Source organism: Lepisosteus platostomus, chromosome 10, assembly GCF_059453375.1.
Source record: "Lepisosteus platostomus isolate fLepPlt1 chromosome 10, fLepPlt1.hap1, whole genome shotgun sequence".
NCBI classification, from domain to species: Eukaryota; Metazoa; Chordata; class Actinopteri; order Semionotiformes; family Lepisosteidae; genus Lepisosteus; species Lepisosteus platostomus.
In genome coordinates, this window is record NC_142620.1 from 11,970,773 (window position 1) to 11,989,331 (window position 18,559).

General features: G+C 40.2%; 3 protein-coding genes across 5 annotated transcripts; 1 reads left to right on the forward strand and 2 right to left on the reverse strand.

Moving 5' to 3' along the window:
* Positions 1-431: 431 nt before the first annotated feature.
* Positions 432-7,595, reverse strand: rpusd2 (RNA pseudouridine synthase domain containing 2). Its single transcript, XM_088648195.1, has 3 exons — positions 6,521-7,595; positions 5,720-6,016; positions 432-5,371 (listed from the first exon to the last, which is right to left on the reverse strand). The coding sequence occupies exons 1-3, from the start codon at positions 7,154-7,156 to the stop codon at positions 4,373-4,375; spliced, it is 1,932 nt and encodes a 643-aa protein (XP_088504321.1). The 5' UTR covers positions 7,157-7,595; the 3' UTR covers positions 432-4,372.
* Positions 7,596-8,220: 625 nt separating this feature from the next.
* On the reverse strand, positions 8,221-14,007 carry pcmtl (l-isoaspartyl protein carboxyl methyltransferase, like). Of its 2 annotated transcripts, XM_088648196.1 has the most exons (9): positions 13,892-14,007; positions 12,782-12,918; positions 12,329-12,433; positions 12,003-12,034; positions 11,490-11,594; positions 10,993-11,113; positions 9,964-10,049; positions 9,316-9,485; positions 8,221-8,721 (listed from the first exon to the last, which is right to left on the reverse strand). In XM_088648196.1, the coding sequence occupies exons 2-9, from the start codon at positions 12,897-12,899 to the stop codon at positions 8,709-8,711; spliced, it is 750 nt and encodes a 249-aa protein (XP_088504322.1). In that variant the 5' UTR covers positions 12,900-12,918; positions 13,892-14,007; the 3' UTR covers positions 8,221-8,708. The 2 variants fall into 2 exon arrangements, with proteins under 2 accessions (XP_088504322.1, XP_088504323.1); XM_088648197.1 differs by lacking the exon at positions 13,892-14,007 and having other exon boundaries at positions 12,656-12,783.
* A 120-nt stretch (positions 14,008-14,127) lies between these two features.
* ccdc32 (coiled-coil domain containing 32) lies at positions 14,128-17,727 on the forward strand. Of its 2 annotated transcripts, none has more exons than XM_088648198.1 (4): positions 14,128-14,279; positions 14,760-15,019; positions 16,431-16,587; positions 17,023-17,727. In XM_088648198.1, the coding sequence occupies exons 2-4, from the start codon at positions 14,782-14,784 to the stop codon at positions 17,201-17,203; spliced, it is 576 nt and encodes a 191-aa protein (XP_088504324.1). In that variant the 5' UTR covers positions 14,128-14,279; positions 14,760-14,781; the 3' UTR covers positions 17,204-17,727. The 2 variants fall into 2 exon arrangements, with proteins under 2 accessions (XP_088504324.1, XP_088504325.1); XM_088648199.1 differs by having other exon boundaries at positions 14,763-15,019.
* The last annotated feature ends 832 nt before the right edge of the window (positions 17,728-18,559 follow it).

Below are 18,559 nucleotides of genomic sequence, written 5' to 3' on the forward strand. Positions count from 1 at the left end.
AGGGTAAAAAATATAAACTGCATTTAATAGATTCCTGCATGTTGCCCCTCACCTTTGTGTTTTCCTAACTTGGATGCTGGTACGATGTAGACCCAAAGACATACAGTACACATGATGGATATTGGTTATAATCCTACAGTAAACACCTGAAGAAGGCTGTACAGCCGAAACATTGTGTTTTCTTTCTTCTCTTTTCAGCATGGAATAAACCTATTACTTATCCTACAGTATGACTAAATACTGACAAGACCTCCTATAATTAGACTGGATGCCACATGTGATGTCTCTATTTATTTATTTTAGAAATCAAGCTGTTATTTCAATTTGAGCATTTTCATTAATTTCCCAGTTAACCAGCCTAAACCTCCTCCAAGTAACATTCCTGTCCTACACATGTGAGCATACCCTTGTACAAAACTCATTTGAAGCTCTCAATATGCAACATTTTATTTGCTGAAAGTGTTGTTGCAAGCCCTAATCAAACATTTCCAAATAACCTTAGCTTTATTTTCATGCTTGTATATTTAGCAGACACAGTTCACACAAAAGCAATAACCTGGAAATCAGTAAATGGCTCCAAAAAGTCAATATAACCCATAATTTGAAGCATCTATCTACATATACAGAATATAGCAACAATCTGACTCTACACAGAGTAGTCCCTAATTGTATCACATTCCCCCTTCTTTCTGTGAAGTCAACCTCTGCAACCATTGTAAAAGCCATCATTTCGGCAAGTAGCTAGATTCATGATGATCAATAAGCCAGGCAACATTCATAAGACATTTATTTCTAAGCAGGGTATTGACATCAGAGAATTGTTAGCACATTTTCCAGCTTTAACTAATGTTAAAGATTCACATTTTCAAATGTTCAGATTTTGAGTTGACAGAGTCCCAAGGCTGCCACCTCCTGGCTGTCCTTTGTATTATTTCATATCAAACAGATAAAAAAAATATTTTTTTTTAATTGTAGAAATTGAAATAATTGATACAGTATACATAACACATAGTACTGTTTTATACCGAAAATGTTTAAGTGAATAGATTTGCCCAGTAACTGTTAGCTGTACAATACCTACTGTACAGGATGTGTCTATGTTATTATTTGTATATCAGTGTACATGTGCCAAAGTGGATCCTAATACTTAAAACCCCTTTTTGTATGTACGACGGTCCACTTTTTAACTTTTTAACACAAGATAGATAATATTTACTCTCCATTTCCTACAAATGATGGTTCAGGCCAAAAAAAGGTGAATTTATCTTCGTGCAAATGAATCAATAGTATTATTAAAAAAACCATTAGAGGCTATGTTTTTTATTAACAAAACGTGTTTAGGTTTAAATATATTTTTCATAAACTGAATATATATATTCTGAATTAAAATGATACCACACAAAGATGGTGCTTTGTGATAAGTAAAACTAAATATTCCATAGACATGTCAGCTGATGTGGAAAATTCATATTTCACTCTTATAAATTTTATGAAAGGACTCTACCTCAGTTTTCATTTCTCTGACCCCTTGCCATTATCAGCAGGAAATTCTCATCAATGCAACGCAATAGCAACTCGCTCTGAGCTTACAAAGATTTTCTAAATCCTCTCCCTGGCTCTTTTGAAAAGGCTTCCATTCGTTTTTTTCAGCTGACACCTTGTGCAGCATGACTAAGAAAAGACTGTAAAGGGAGAAAGAAATTATTCAAATATGAAGAGTGTATTCCCCTTTTCAAAACAAGCTTCCTTTTAAATGGGTTTGTTGAAATTAAAACATCTTTTTAAGCTTTTAAAATAGTAGCATTTCTAATAATGTACTGCAGACATAAAATAGCCATTATGCTTGTTTTAGAATGTAATGCTGAAATTTCCCAAATTAGGGACTTGCATGATCATTAAGTCCGCTGTTTTGCAACACTGGTCCTGTACCATCTGGTTTTTGTTCCTGGGTAGTAAACCATGGGCTAATTGATTTTTTAAAAAACAATATGCTTCTCAAAAAGTTGAACGGGATTTGTATGTGGCAACAATTTCTGGTGATTTTATATCAAACACTAGTTAAATATTGCCCAATGTTTAACCAGACAGACCTCTGTGTTTGATACACTGTCGTTCCCACCCGTGTATGTCCATAACATTTAAGAAAGCTTACGAGAGAATGATTATGCTTCTGTATGATAAAAAAAATCCCAAAGTTCAATATTTTTTAAACTAAGGCCTGGGTACAGAAGCAGGAAAACAAAAAGCAAAAGTAAATCATTTAAAGGCATCAATTAGCACCAGTAATTCAAAGCTCAGTTCTAATGAAAACCAGGAGACACAAGAGTCGCCCAGGTCCAAGGTTGAGAACTCCTAGATTAAGTCATTCAACATATTTTGATAAAGAGAATGCGTGATTCTTAAGAAATGTTATTTGTGTCAAAGGTTTGCATTTAATATGTTCTGAATGTATTCTAAAAACATGATGTTAGTTTGGTAGCTTTTTTAATCATAAAAATGTATCTTGCATAGATATGCTGAACAAGGACCATTAAAAAACTGGCACAATTGAACTAGTCTGAGAAGCTAGTTTCCTTAATATAATTTCAGCTGATGCAGTGCACAGGAATCCACTATGTATGGAATAAGTATGTTATGCAATGTCCTGTTCACACTGGGTGAATGCATGGCTACAACAAGTACACAATTTTGATGTTCAAAAAGCAAGCCTTAGTACTTCCCTGGTTGGTGCAGTTTTATTTTAACGCAACGGATCTGCAAAAAGTACTGGATCATGCTGTACTCCTGAACCTAAGCACCACATAATTTGCATTTCTGAGACACAAATCAATCGTATGAACATACGCAGTTACATTCGTCAGCAAAACTGTTTCTTTTTTCCAAATCGGTATGGATTTCAAGAATATATAGTACAAGTGAGAGCGCAGCGTGCAATGTTTCTGCAGTAACTTAAGTCATCATTCCGAAAAAAGAGTGAGGTTTAGATTCTGCCAATGTCCATGAATGCTTTGTGCACATTAATTTTGTATTGCCCTAGTTAAGTCTAACATGTAGGCTTTTGATCTGCCTGAAATAAAACAACGAAAACCAGAGCCTTAGAAATATGGGGAAAATAAACAAAAGTCAAAACTTAAGCTTGCTTAAGGTAGTGAAAGCTGGCTTGATCATACTTTTCTTGGTGTAATCTAATCTCCAGGTGCTTCCTACATTCTGTAGGTGATACCCGAGTTCCGCTTATTTTTTAAAAGCTTTAGTTTAATATACACCGAGCAACTTATCACTTACAAAAGCAATTAATTCAAAAGGTTATCATCTGGAAAAGGATTATTTTGTAATAAGTGCATTTAGTATTTTACCGATCAAACAGGACAAGTACATTTGCTATGCTGATGAACTCTGGTCAATCAAGTGGGGGTCACTGTGAAAGTCAAATCATCAATTAATTTAAATTTAATTAATATCTAAATTAAATATTTTATTTATATTAAAATATAGATTCATACATTGTTATGTTTCCTTTTGATGCTCAGTATTATTTGCAGAAGAAGATGTTAAAACACGTTAGTTTTTTTAAACAAATGTGTCAGATTCAGTTGATTATTTTTAATATTGTAATGCTTATACTGAACTGTCAAAATAAAAGGTATTTTCTTGCAAAACAAAGTATGTGTTTTATCATCATTCAAAGTAAAATTTGGAGCAAACAAAACCCAGGTTTTAAGAGAAAACTAGAATTTAAACATAAGCAGCAAATCAGTAAGATTTAAACTACAATAAATCAAGCAAAAAAAACATTTTTTTTTGGTAATTTATTGGATAGTGAAACTTGATATTATTAGAATTATACACATATTAATCAATTTCTTATGCCCGGCCCAGAGCAAATCAGGAAAATTCAGTAAAAGTTTAATGTTTCAAAAAATTTGTACCAGTTTGGACTGATTTTAGGGTACTATAAAATGAAAAAAATAAAATCCTGTACATTTCTTTAGTGCCAGAGCCAATATTAAAATAAAAACATATAATCAACCCTAAACAGTTAAATTTAGTATACCACTAATTCAATTAAATGTAGTTTTATACAAGTGGCATTGGCTTGCTAGTGAAATAAAAATTAGAAGGATATGGCCTGATGAAATCCAGGGAAGAACATATTATGGGGAAAATCACACTGAATACTGTATTAATTTTAGTGGGATTTACACAGGACTTTCAATATGGTTGGCACTGTACAGATTAAGGACACAAATGTCATTGCGGAATTGGTAACTATTCATATAGCAGTGTTAATTCCCGACAACCTTCTTACATTCCCAAAAAGAAAACAAATGTGCTTCTATATCCAAGTATTGACACACACAAACACATCTCTTCAGTCCTCCTGCCATTCCTCCTTGGCCCAGTCAGGCAATCGGGTGGAGTACTCAAAGTTAGGGCCTTTATACTTCAGGGCATGAAGGTACATTATCAGCTCCTTTTCTGTAGGATCTTTCCGCACAATTTTACACTCACTACATAAGGGGTCTTTAACAACTTTAGGAGATTCTGATCTCGTACCAGTATCATCCAGTTCTTCTCTTTGTACATTCTCTTTGTTCTTTGTACATCCTCTCTCTGAGCCCAAATTATCTGCAAGATCTTCTCTCACTTTGCTGTGCCCCACTTCCACAGTGGTATCACACTGAGGTTCAGCAGCAGAAAATCCTGAATGATTCCCAGGCACACTGTCTGTGCTTTGAATACTCTCATTGGCACTATTAGTTAAAAACTGACTTTTTCTTTCAGTTGTGCAACTGTCATCCTTGTGTAAATTAGACAGCTCTGCTTTGGGGAAATGACAGACACTTACCACCTCAGCCTTTTCATCGGATCTACAACTTTTCTTGTCTGCCCCACACTTACTTTCAGCCACGTCACAGCTACTCACATGTGCCACACCTTCCTTCCCCTGCATCAGCGCGCCACCAGGCAGATCCTCTTCGGTGATGTCCAGAAGATGAAGGCTCTCCTTGGCCCGATGTTCCTCCACCAGGGCCCTGAGGAGCTGCTCGTCATCCACACCGATGTGGCCCCCCTTGCCTCTCTCAGGCCCCCACGCCACCGAGCAGTATATGGGGTCGTTGAGGATGGGGTGACCCAGGAACTGCAAGTGGACGCGGATCTGGTGGGTACGCCCAGTCAGAGGCCGGCATTGCACCACGCTGGAGCGGCCGTCGGTGCGGAGCCTGTGGAACACCGTGCGGCAGGGCTTCCCCCGCGGGTCCACGCGGCACACGCCCACTTTGTAGGAAACCACCAAGATCGGCTCCTCGCACACCAGCTCTCCCTCCGGGAACACCCCCGACACCCGGCACACATACTCCTTTTCCAGCTGCAAGACAAGAGCACGCCCCTGAGCCTCACTGGGGATAACCTCCAAACCCTCCACGTCTCCCCGACTCATTTAAAATATTCCCATTCACTACTCGGAGGTTGCGCTTCAATCACAGTCGCAAAAACATACTGTGATAGCAAAACGTGGATAACTACGTTCATAGGTTTATTAAAAAAACTCAGCTCATCTGTAAATCTAGTTTGAACCCTAGTTTGACATACTGACAATGCAGTAAAGCTCCGCAGAGCAGCAGAGGACGGAACAGATTTCTGATGCCAGCAAAACAAAATTTGCAACTGTCCTAAGGGTACGACAGCAGTAGAAGGCGATGTGCCCCTGACTCACCTGCCTGTCGCGCACCAGCTGGTCCAGTCGTTGCGAGGCCTCCAGTGTGCGGGCGAACAGCAGCACGCCCGAGGTCAGGCGGTCCAGCCGGTGCACTGTGTGCAGGCTGCTCAGCCCCCGCTCCTTCCCCAAGATGAAGATCACGGTGTTGTGGCGGAAGCGGCCGCAGGGATGAACAGGCAGCGAGGCCGGCTTGTCCACCACCAGCAGCTCTCCGTCATCGACCAGGATCTCCATGGGCTTGGCACTCACTGGCGGCTCATGGCGGTGCACGGTGTTCCTGAGGAAGTCGTTGTTCTGCAAGCGAGTCGGGGGCAGACAACAGCCTTTACTGACTTGCTGAAGGATACAGATCAGGGCATCAAAGCAACACAGTGTAGTGAAGTCAGTTACCTGCTGGAATGTAGCCAGGGATGATATTGCTGCAGTAAATAAGACTGAATGACTTGATCATTTTTTTAAAAGCAACTAATTTAAAGCTAATTCAACAGAGGGATGGAAAAATGCTCAATTGTCTGAATTCAGGGCTTATTTACTACAGTTTTTTTTTGTGTTTAGTAAGTTAAAGAGGGTAGAGTTGCCAGTAAAACCTAGAGATTTCTTTTCCCTTTTCTGAGATGTCTTGGAACAGTGCACTATTAAAGCCAAAATTCAACGACAGGCTATTAACTTCAGAGTGCAAAACGTACTGCTGGCGTGATTTCTCCCTGTACCTGAGAAAGGGTGCTATTCGTTTGAGTTTATTTTCATTACAGTAGAATAAAACATGATGAAACATCATATGCACCATAGAAGACTTACCTTAAGAATTATATTAAGGTCCTCAACAGGCTTCTCATTCAGTCTGATTCGGCCTTTCTTGGCAGCCTGTATATAATACTCCAAAGGTTCAGCGCGAAACTCGGTACGAAACACTTCAAGCAAGCTTTTACCAACCCAGCGGCCCTTGCAGTAGGTCTGGAAGTCGAAATAATAGGGGTAGACCTTCCGGAGACCCCCCTCGAAGTAGTAACTTGTCTCTTTAAAATGCTCTTGGCTGAAGCTGACGCCGGGGTTTCGCTTCTGAGGCGGAGGCACATACCTCTCTCCCGGCGGAAGCTTCTTTCCTCCTCCGCCTCGTCGCTTCTTTCTACGACTGCCGTGTTCAGGCTCCTCGATCTCGGCGATTTTCCGTTTTGTTATTTCTGTTTTGCCTGAAGCCGCGGTACCACTGTCCGCTTCACCTTTTCTTTCTACGGGATTACTTGTATCCATTTTCCCAAATGGATGAACTGAGTTATGATGAATTGCAAGACTTTGTTTCAACCTTTTCCGGGGACAGCTGGAAACCATGCAGCTTTTCGTTACTAGACTCCACACATTTTTGTAACTGATTGGTACCGTCAAGACAGAAGAAAAAAACCGTTGAATCCGACCTATTTTAGTCCAGTGTTGCATGTACGAATACTTACGTTTTGATGTCCATTTACACGAAATGCATAGCTCGATACCCTGTTCGTGGTAGACAAGTTATATACTGCAATACTTAAGTTCAGTCGTGGTTATATTATGTTTAAAACTGAAAACAGTTTTTCGTATGCGGTTCTGAATACAGTTCTGGACATGAGATTCACGTGTTCTCTTTCCCAAAAGATGTTCCAAGGTCCTAGTAGCAGTAGGAGTAGATGTCGCAGTGTAATTACGTCATCAAGGAATATGTAGCTACGCCTTAAAAAAAAAAGAACGTAGGAAAATTTACAAACCGTTGGATGCCGTTCAACCCAGCTAGCAACTTTGGTTGCTAGTAGTTAATTATCCGATAATCTAAATGTTTGTTCAAATACATTTCTTCAACAAGTTGTTTGGGTAATTTATTCCAGACTTCAGAAATCTTTTTGTAAAGCATCTCCTCAAATTCTTAATTTTAAATTTACTATCGCCTAGTTCCTGATACTCGGTTGATTCTAATCTGTCAGACTACCTTTGTCAATTTTGATTGAGATTTTTGAATACTGAATGAGGTCCCTTTATAGTTTTCTCAAAACTAAAAATGTTTAGTTTTTGTTCTTGGAATGTCTCCGTGGTGGACATTCCTTTAATTGTGGGAAAGTATCGGGTTGCTCTTTAGTAATATTTAGTCATTATTCTACATGGAGTCTTACAGGCGTTACTGATGTACAATTTTAACACAAATTTGTACAATGTTAATGTAATATCCATTGATTTAAAGTCTTATTGGTTTTATCTATACCGTTTGCTTTTTAATTTCTTCCCACATCTTTCAGATGTAAATTGTATCAATACAAACAACTTTTTATTAAGTACCTTCTTAAATCATTTTTTTTTACCCGGATGTAATACTTCACATTTGTCTGCATATGAAATGTCATCTACCATGTGTTTACACAGCCTATTTCAGTGAAACACTTCAATTCCTAAGGCACAAAAACAAAAAGACTGAAATTCGTGAAGAACAAGACAGAGTGAAGAGGTCTTGATTAGAAATGGGGAAATAACTGGAAAACCTTTAGATGTTTTTATTGACATATATTACAGTTGTATGTACAATTAGTATGCATGGTTTAAGATACTATAAACCAAAACCAACAGATGCAGATGCTGCAATCTTAATAATCCGGACTCAAACGAATTTTCTCATTGTTTAAGATTCTGTTAGTCTTACTCTTTAATTGAGTTTCTGATCTATCCTGTTCTCCAAGAACACTTGGGTGTCCCTTTAAAAAATCAGAACACCGCTATTGTTTTCTCACTCTCATTCCTATCCACATCACATCCATTGCCCAAAAAGCAAAGTATTAAGCCTTGTTACTATGGTTAATCTGAAATTAGTTTCAGAAATTGGAGGCAGCTGGCAAGAATTCTGCATGTCATCCCACTGGAGTTAAGGGGGGGCGTAACACATTGTAGTCAGTGGTTGCAATAGTTTCCCTTCAGCAACTGCAGCACCAGAACCCCTCCCTGCAGAACCCCCCTCCGAAGGATATGTCTGTCAGAGCTCTCCTCTGCAGAAAGAAACACATAATAGATTGCCCATCTTGTAATGTAACACACAAACAGCAGCATATAGAAAAGAACAAACTAGCAAACACAGATAGGAGTCTGTCATGACTGATGCTTTCTGAACATCACTTATGATCTCTGACTTTTGTTTTTTTTATCACCGAGGTGAAAGAAGCATCTGTACACAACAGCAGTATGTTCATGTAGAAGAATGAAAAACTGTCCATTTTGAAGCAGGTCAGTGGTAGGACTTTTAAGTCAGCTGATGGGAAAAATGTTTCCACCAGCTTGAAAGTGGTCATGCTGAATACACTGATTTGTAATGAGCATATTGTGATTCACCTTATATGTATCAAACACAACTTACTACTGCAGATAAATGTAAGATACAAATTCATTAATTTAACTCGGATAAAAGATTAATCAGATTGATTATGTGAATATGAACAGAAGAACAACAATCAAGAGAGACCAAGGATACATATGGAGGACAGATGGACTGCTGAAGGGTTGTATTTCTGAGCTCATGACGCTGACAGATGCAGCGCTCACAGCACGCATGAAAAGCACAGATTTACACAGTTCCATCATCATACCTGGGCCATTGATGATCCTTGTCAGTGAGGGGAACATAGATGACTCCCATCAGGGCCTTCCTGGAGAAGGAGCCATCACTCTGTCTGTCATACTGCTCCAGCACCTGGCTTCCTCCCTCGGGACCCACAGGCAGGACCAACCTCCCCCCTGGCTTCAGCTGGGCCAACAGCTGCCACAGGGCACACAATGGGTCATTTCTTCCCTCACAATATTTTCATAACTGTCTGTATATGTCGACTGAAATACACCGTCTTTCTTCAGTTCATATCCCTAATGGTGACAGTCTGCAAAAATCTTCACCTACCCACTGCTGCCCACAGGTAAATCCTAAACTGCTACAGAAAAGCTACAGGAGGGTTTGCTCCCAAGCCTAAACACAGCTGTATGTGTCGCTCCAATACGAGAAGAAAGACATCCTGCTTAATTAAGGTGAGGTGGAACTGATGATGGGGGAGTACAGTGAGTTTATTAGTTTGGCTAAAATATTGTTTCACCAGGTGAAGACCATTACCCTGCATTGGAATAAGTGCAATCGACATAAATCCATCTTGCTGAATGTTGCCTAATTGTGCTCATTTTAACTCCATGGCAAAGCCTGCACAGGTCCACAAACCACTACTTCTAATTCCCCTCAGCCCAGTTCTTACTGCTTTGGGAACTGCAGCGGCTGCCGCGCCCACATGGATGGCATCATACGGGGCTCCCTCTGGGAAACCCTGCCGACCATCTGCCACTGGAAAAGATAAAGCGATCATAAGAAATGAGAGTCCAAGAGCTTGATCAGGTTTCTGGCTGCCGATCACACTGAATATTATGACCCTGTATAACATGACGTTTTTCTTGCAATAGAATAGCAGGATGTATCACATGTCTCCATCTACCATTCATTTTAGTTACTTTAAACAAAGGCAACTGGAAAAACTGAAAAGACAACACAATCCTGTTGTCTCACTGTGCAGCTACCTCTAAGAATTTAAATTAAGTTATTTAAGTTATCATGGTATATTAGTGCCACAGATGGGGGTTATGTCACGCTGCAACTCACAACTGGCAACCCACTGATGCTAAGCAGATGTGAGCCTGGTCATTACCTGGATAGGAGACCACTTCGGAAAAACTAAGGTTGCTGCTGGATGAGGTGTTAGTGGGGCCAGCAGAGGGCGCTCACCCTGTGGTCCATGTGGGACCTAATGCCCCAGTATAGTGATGGGGACACTATACTATAAACAGGCGCCATCCTTCGGGTGAGACGTAAAACCGAGGTCCTGACTCTCTGTGTTCATTAAAAATCCCAGGATACTTCTCGTAAAGAGTACATGTGTAACACCGGCATCCTGGCAAAATTTCCCATTGGCCCTTACCAATCATGGCCTCCTAATAATCCCATCTATGAATTGGCTTCATTACTCTGCTCTCCTCCACACTGATAGCTGATGTGTGGTGAGCGTTCTGGTGGAGGTGGAGGGGAATCCCCATTACCTGTAAAGTGCTTTGAGTGGAGTGTCCAGAAAAGTGCTATATAAGTGTAAGCAATTATTATTATTATTATTATTATTATTATTATTATTATTATTACTTGAGACATCAGGGTAAGAAGAGCCACTCTCACACAGGGTACAGATTAGCTGCAAAAGCAATTACATATGCCCTCCTAGGCAAGAGATTCCTGTTCTTACCAAGAAGCTTAACCCGTCCAGAGGTGAGCAGCTCCGGGTCATCGGCTTGGACATTTCGAATGGATTCCTCCACAAGCTCAGCAATGTGCTCAATTCCAATCAACCTCCCCGAACGACCCACCTGACCAGGGACAGAACACCCAGGGAGAGAAGGGTATGCTGAGAACACATACTGCATAACGAGCAGAAATTAAACTGGATAACAAAGATCCTCTGTTTTTCAAAGATCCCCCGACCACCTAACCTACGTAACCTTGACAATCGAAGAAGGATCCACAGCTGAAACGTTGTGTTTTCTTTCTTCTCTTTTCAGCAAGGAATAAACCTATTACTTGTTCCTTTGCAGCCTATGCATGCTGTCGTAGCTACACACCTGAATGACTTATCAAAAAATATTAATTTATCTGAAGATGTTGCTTCAGATAGGCAGAGTTAGGGCCCCAGAAGGAAGGTACTGTAATAATACTTTCAAAGGCAGCAGTGAACTTTCAACATACCATTCTTGCAAAGCAGGCAGTGAGATAGCCACTGCCCGAGCCCACATCCAGGGCTGTGGCTCCTTCAGTCAGCTTGTCTCTCAGCACCTCCAAAGCATGGGCATGCTGCACAAGACAAACACACACACACGTGCCGTTAACTTAATCTGAATGAAAGCCAAGGCAGAATACAGTATTTAAGAGACTTAAAACCAATTGCTGCCAAGATGTTTGTCCCTTTTCTCTAAAAAAGAAAAAAGGCTGAAAACATAACATCATCAAAAATAAACTCCCACTTGAGGAATGTCAAACATTTAAAGTCGAGACAAAGGCATTCCATTATGTCTTATATGAACCACTGAATGCATTCAATAAGTTTTTCATGATCCAATATACTGTAACATAACAAAGTGACAAACAATACAGGTTAAGCTATACAGAAAGCATAGGTTGTCACAATGTTTTTTATTTTTACTTCAATCATTACAGTAACACTTACAATACCTTCACGATTTGTGATGGTATTTGACTTACCATGTGTGGGGCACTAATGGTAGCCTTGTACCCTGCGACAACAAATATAAAGTCAATTAGTCACCGGTGCCTGTAATAGGGCTCCATTCAACTACCTAGATACAGTATGTAAATGTAGAGATTACTTGGTATGGAGAAACATGGATTTCTAAATAAAACATATTTCATACTTTTCAATTACTATTAACCTTTAAAATCACAATTTGCAAATAAGTCTCATAGCTAAAATTTACAGAAATTCGTACTACATCTCAAAGAGCGAAGCTAATAAACCAGTCATACAGTATGTAATCTGCAAAGCTCATCTGTGTAATTGTAAAGTATACCTATAGACTGTGGTGCATCCATATAGGGGAAGTCTTTAGTGTAGTGCCCACGGTCTGTGGCCAGCATCACATTAAACACGCTGTCAGATGTAATAACTCCGCGATCTTAAGAAAAAGATGTAAAAAACAAACAATGAAATAAACACACAAACAAAAAGGAAGAATCCTGTTGTCTTTTACTGAACAGTGAAGACACCCCTTCTTCCAAAGAGGCCCCAATCCATGTGTACATGTATCTCTGTACATCCCTTAATGAAAAGGACTCAACAATGCATAGATCAGCATGCAACAAGTACACAAAAGAGCTGTTTGAACAACATACTGTACATTACGTCAAATAACACTGCGCTACTTGTCGAGGTGCGATTGTAATTTAGAGGCAATCTCAAAACCAAGTGGTAAGGTTATTTCCTTTTCTATCAGGACAATCATGCAGTGGTAATTCCAGGTTACCCCTGAGCCGGGTGATGAGCTCTGCATGTGTTCTGCCATTGGACAGGCGCGCCATGGTCCTGGACAGCAGCACACCCATTGGGAAAGCTACTGTAGCCAAGAGACTAACAAGTCGCATTTCCCACACTGAGTCAGCCCTGCCAAGCACACAAAACCAACAGTCAGAAACGTTAAGACAGAAATCTGAGACCTGCCCAATGACCTTGAAATAATCAATTTCCCCCTTCCCCGACACCGAAAAACAGTTTGTGGGCATGTTCACTGTATGAAGACCTTACTGACACAATAAATGCTTTTATTGACACATTTCATCACATGGTTAGTTAATAAACTATATGGGATTTGTACATGTTTAAACAAAATCAAACACAAAAGCATCATAAGTGTAAATTATTCTTTCTGATTTTACTGTGTATTGCTCACGTCTAATTTTAAATGCTTGGATCTCTTACAATACATCTCAAAAGAAAATAAATCACATAGCCTTACTGGGTATTTCTGTCTACATTGATGATGATCCAGAACAGCAAAAAAACAGAACTATCAAATAGACTTCTAACTGCGATGTGCTTATTGTGATACGTTGTCAAGTGTTTCCCATACACATACTGGATCACGGACAGATGATACAACATATCTGAAGTCGCAGGATGGCTGTTTTGCCACAGTAGGTCTCAGCGTGCACAGCTAACTTTGAACAGCAAATGTGTTATGCGAGACCATGTCATGATGTAACTATATAAACTGTGTAACTTGAAACGAAGTTTCCAGCCAGTCGATATCAATTTTAACCGTCACGCAGAACTTGTACAATTTTTTAACGAAATAGTATTTTAAGTAATTCCCCATTAACGATATAGTAAGCATTAGACTGTTGGTACCTATGGTAAAATTTTACACAACGAGCTAGGAAAAAATTAAAATGACATTGTAATATTCGAAGAATATAAAGACGTAACGATACATCGCTGAAGTAAAACCGAGGATAAAATCAGTTTGAAACACCGGAAACGGACACTGAAAAAATACCACCGGTACTTCGTAAATAAACTGATGTCAAAGGTGAATATTCTCCCACTACCAGTCACATTTCTGATGCGGACACCTCACCTGCACAGCTGAGCTGAGCTGAGCTGAACTCCGCTTCAACTCGCCAACACTTTGTAATACTTTACGGCACTGAATCTCCTTGGAAGGGGTGGGAAATGTTGCCTAAGAAAACTATTTTAGCCAATAGCGTTACAGCTTCAAGTTAAAGTGACAGACAAAGCGCCAAATCAGATTACCAAAAGTACCACAACCTCCTACCTGATTGGTTGCTTGGAATGTCATTCTACCCCTTCCCTGAGATATGCTAAATCATTTTGCGGGCAGATAACAGGAAGAAGGATTTCATTTAACATAAATAGAAAAGATGCTTCCTTTGCAGTAGAATTGCTGGATTTTTGTCTTTGTTGTTTTATTATTAAACAAAGATATCTTAAATTGCTAACAGGAGGTAATTTTCGCTTTGTGTGTTTTTTTCTGTTACAATGGAAGTAAGAAAAAAAGCTCTACATTTCAGGTTAGCTATACTGATAGTTGCGATTGCTTCAAAACGATATTTTTATAATGCTTTTTTCATTTTGATATATATTTAAAATATTCTCGGAAGATCACTGCGATGTGGTTAAACGCTTACCGTCACACTTTTGCAGCTGGATAACTTAGCGATAAAGACGACAGACCTATTTTGCTCTTACATTATTTGTAATGTTTATCTCGACGTTTCACGTTACACGCAAAAAGATAAGTAGAGATGTGCATCCACATTTGAAGTACATCAGATATCAGCCACTTTTTACATACATGCAAATAAATATGCAGGTTATTCAAAACGATGTTAAAATTAAGTGTTACAGATCAAATTCGAAATCCACAATTGTGAGGGATTCGTGGGGAAAATGCTGACAGAATTCTGCCCTTTCTTGTGATCTAGTAGACCCCGAAAGAGCGAGGGCATGATCGACAGTCTGGAGACGCAGCAGCCGCGCTCCAGCGGCGATCTCTGGTCGGAGATCTGCTCGGGGCTGCCCGGTCACGAGGCCGGGGGTCAGGCAGGGGCAGAGTTCACAGATTCTTTCGAACCGCAGCCGCACGAGAATCTGCAGCACCCCGTCGCTAACGGGACCGAGAACGCCCCCCGTCCCAGCGCATGGGCGCCCATGGCTGACTCCGAAGTGTACATTGCCAGTCTGGGTAAGTGGGGTGGGATCTTAAGACACCATGCACCGAGACGAGTTGCCCACTTACTGTAGATGACCGAGGGGAAAGTAAAAAAACAAACTAGTCTTTCGTTCGTATCTATGTATATACACTCCTACCCCGGTATCCGAACCTAATTCGTTCGTGGAAATCTGTTCGGAAGGCGGGAGATCATAAATCGAAAATTAAAATTCCATAATTTCTTATAGTAATAATAATTGCTTACACTTATATAGCACTTTTCTGGACACTCCACTCAAAGCGCTTTACAGGTAATGGGGACTCCCCTCAACCACCACCAATGTGCAGCATCCACCTTGATGATGCAACAGCAGCCTTAGTGCGCCAGACAACTCACCACACACCAGCTATCTAGAGCAAAGTAATGTAGCCGATTCATAGAGGGGGATTATTAGGAGGCCACGATTGGTAAGGGCCAATGGGAAATTTGGCCCTACTCTTTTCGAGAAACGCCCTGGGATTTTTAATTACCACAGAGAGTCAGGACCTCAGTTTTACGTCTCATCTGAAGGACAGCGCCTGTTTACAGTATAGTGTCCCCATCACTGTACTGTGGCATTAGGACCCACATGGACCGCAGGGTGAACTAAGCAGCAACCTTAGTTTTTCCCAGGAGGTCTCCCATCCAGGTACTGACCAGTCTCACACCTGCTTAGCTTCAGTGGGTTGCCAGTTGTGAGTTGCAGGGTGACATAACCCCCATCTGAGTTGCAGGGTGATATGGCTGCTGGCTATGGGGAAAATTCCACCCTGTTCCGAACCGAAGACAAGTTCAGTCCACCTTAAACATATAATACCATACAGACCATTATAGCAAGCTTAGTGAACAATGCAGTTCTTCACCAAATAAGCCAACTATAGCTGTAAAATAATATCATATTTACATTTTTCATTTTGTAGAAGATCGCTATCCAAACAATCAGCTAGAACAATGTGCACGCTGTTGTTGAATATTACGCTAAATAACCTTTTTCTCTCCCTTAAGACCCCATAATGAACAGCAACTACAAAACAAACACAAAAAACACTTTGAAAATGAGAGCGCAAGCTTTCGCTGTGATCATAAACAAAGCGCTTAACACCAATGTCTTGCACTCGCGCAGAAACAGACAGCTGTTGGTGGCGCTGAACTCAACTGTTCGCAGAAGATTCTCGGACAAAATCGGTCACTTTCGAACTTCTAAATTGGGATTAGCGAAATTAAGTTTTTATAACGAATTACAAATTACACATTCTTCATGTTCGGATTGGCGAACATTTGTATACCGAACGTTCTTATACCAGGGTATAAGTGTACTTTGTTTTTCTGCCTTTTTTTAAACAGTTGTGCTGCATTAGTGCTGTCTTTTGTGTCTTTTTTTTATCTCCTGTCTTCTATCTCAAGAAAACCGTCTACGCAGAATTAAGGGCCAGTCGCAGGAAGTGACGTCACGTGAAATGCTTTGCACCCTCTCTCAAGCCAGGAAGGAATGCTGGGATAGATTCCTCCAGGACGAACAAATCTCAGATCTCTTTCAGGAAGGCAGTGACTTTGACCAGAGGTGAGTGGACAGTGGGAGTGTACCCGGCCTTTAACCTCTAATGACTAGCTCGCAGATTTTAAACCACTGGCATTTGAAACTAAATGTACTAAAATAACTGGGTTTTTTCCATCTGGCTGGTTGATTCTAGTCAATCTAGATCCAAAACAGAGTTTTGAACAATCTCAGTATTCCTAGGACAGATAGTTCATGCCTGTCGACTTTGTGTTCTTCTGTTTTGTTTTTTCATGAAGGAATCAAAGTTCTAACTTGTATTAAAAAGTATTCATCATCATGAATCATCTTTGCTAGCTATTGATATACATTTTATATATGTGAAACGTGGCAGGATTTTTTCGAACCATCATGGCGCTGAGTACTGTAGGTTAACACTCCAGGCTAGTACCTGAGGCATGAGTGAACAGTGTGCAAACAGTCTTTCTCCTTTGTGCACAGTGCCCTGGAGCAGCTAAAACGCTGGCTCCAGCCAGAGAAAGTGGCCATCAGCGCTGAAGAGCTGCAGTACCTCTTATTACCAGAGGAGCCCAGAGAGACAGCAGGCACGGAGGAGGGGCTGAGAGGAGCTGAGGCAGAGGAGCAAGATGAAGACGAAGAGAACCAGGCACCAGAAAAATAAGCATTATCTTGCCGGACTGCTGAACCGTCCTTCCAGTGATCAGTGTTACCATGTTCTGGCCAGGTGAAGAAAATTTAAATGAGCAGCAGACTCACTGCGGCTCTCAAACTGAAGGTTGACACAAAAGAATTTTAGCAATTCACATCCCTGTCGCTTCTTTCATCATTAGGCTTGCATAATTAAATTGTGTACATACTGTATAACTGTTGAATCCCAATTCTATGACACTACAAGATTCTTCTATTACAGCCAGAGATAGTAAAAATCATTTTCAGGAAAGCTGTGGCATGTGCGGAGATTGAGGTACAGTAGATCAATTGGTATGGACAGACAGTATAGTACAATAGAATTTCAATTGACAAACTATAATAGATAGTTTTCAAAAACGATCCCGTCCTACTGTACTGTTGGTAAAACTCAACTCAGATGTCTTTCTGTACTGTACCATTTTACTGGAGCTCTACAGATGGAGGTAGAACCGAAACGAATGTTATGCTTTTGTTAAAGTAAAATACTAGAAGGTGGCTTGATATTCAATGAAACAGATGTGCAGATGCACATTACATTACAGCTCCATGGAAACAACACCCAGCCTTCTAACTTTCCTGGTGATTTTAAGGGGCTTAGTCATAGATGAGTCATTCTAGCATCCAGAGAGCTCCAAACTGAACTGGTGGAAGGGATACTGTGCAGAACGAATATGGTCAAATCGCTGCACTCTGAATCATATTTAAAACCTGACAGGACATACTTAATTTCTGCATTATTACGTATGAAACATACTTCATACACAATTTCTGTATATATTACATATATATAAGTTATGTAATATGCATTTGTATTTCAAACCAAAATGTGATTCCTTCCGGGCAGATGAGATGAAACTTGGAATGATATACAGTAAATAACACACTTATACTGAGCATCAGAATCAGATTGACTCTTATAATTGTGCCAAATTCACAAACTCAACAGGAAAATTGCAACTGGTGGTTTAGTGGTTCACTGACATTTAATTGAAGAGATGTGACACATGCAAATCAATTCTTTGAGCTTATTAAAATGATCAACTAGCGGGTGTGCTGTGTAAGTTACAGGCTAGTATGCTGTGTGGACCACACAGGAAGCAATATAACCTGTATAGCCGAAAACAGTGCTTTTCATCCTTTCTGGTCCTGTCAATCAGACGTGGACCTCGCCATTGATCGGTCTGTTGAACACAACAATCAGCATCCTTCCACATGTCTACCCCACACTCACTGATATCAAAACCTGGATTCATCGCTGGTTGCTTTCAGTCTTTTTGTTTCACCAGTTTTTTAACCATTCAACAAATCAGGTCACCTCATCACCTTT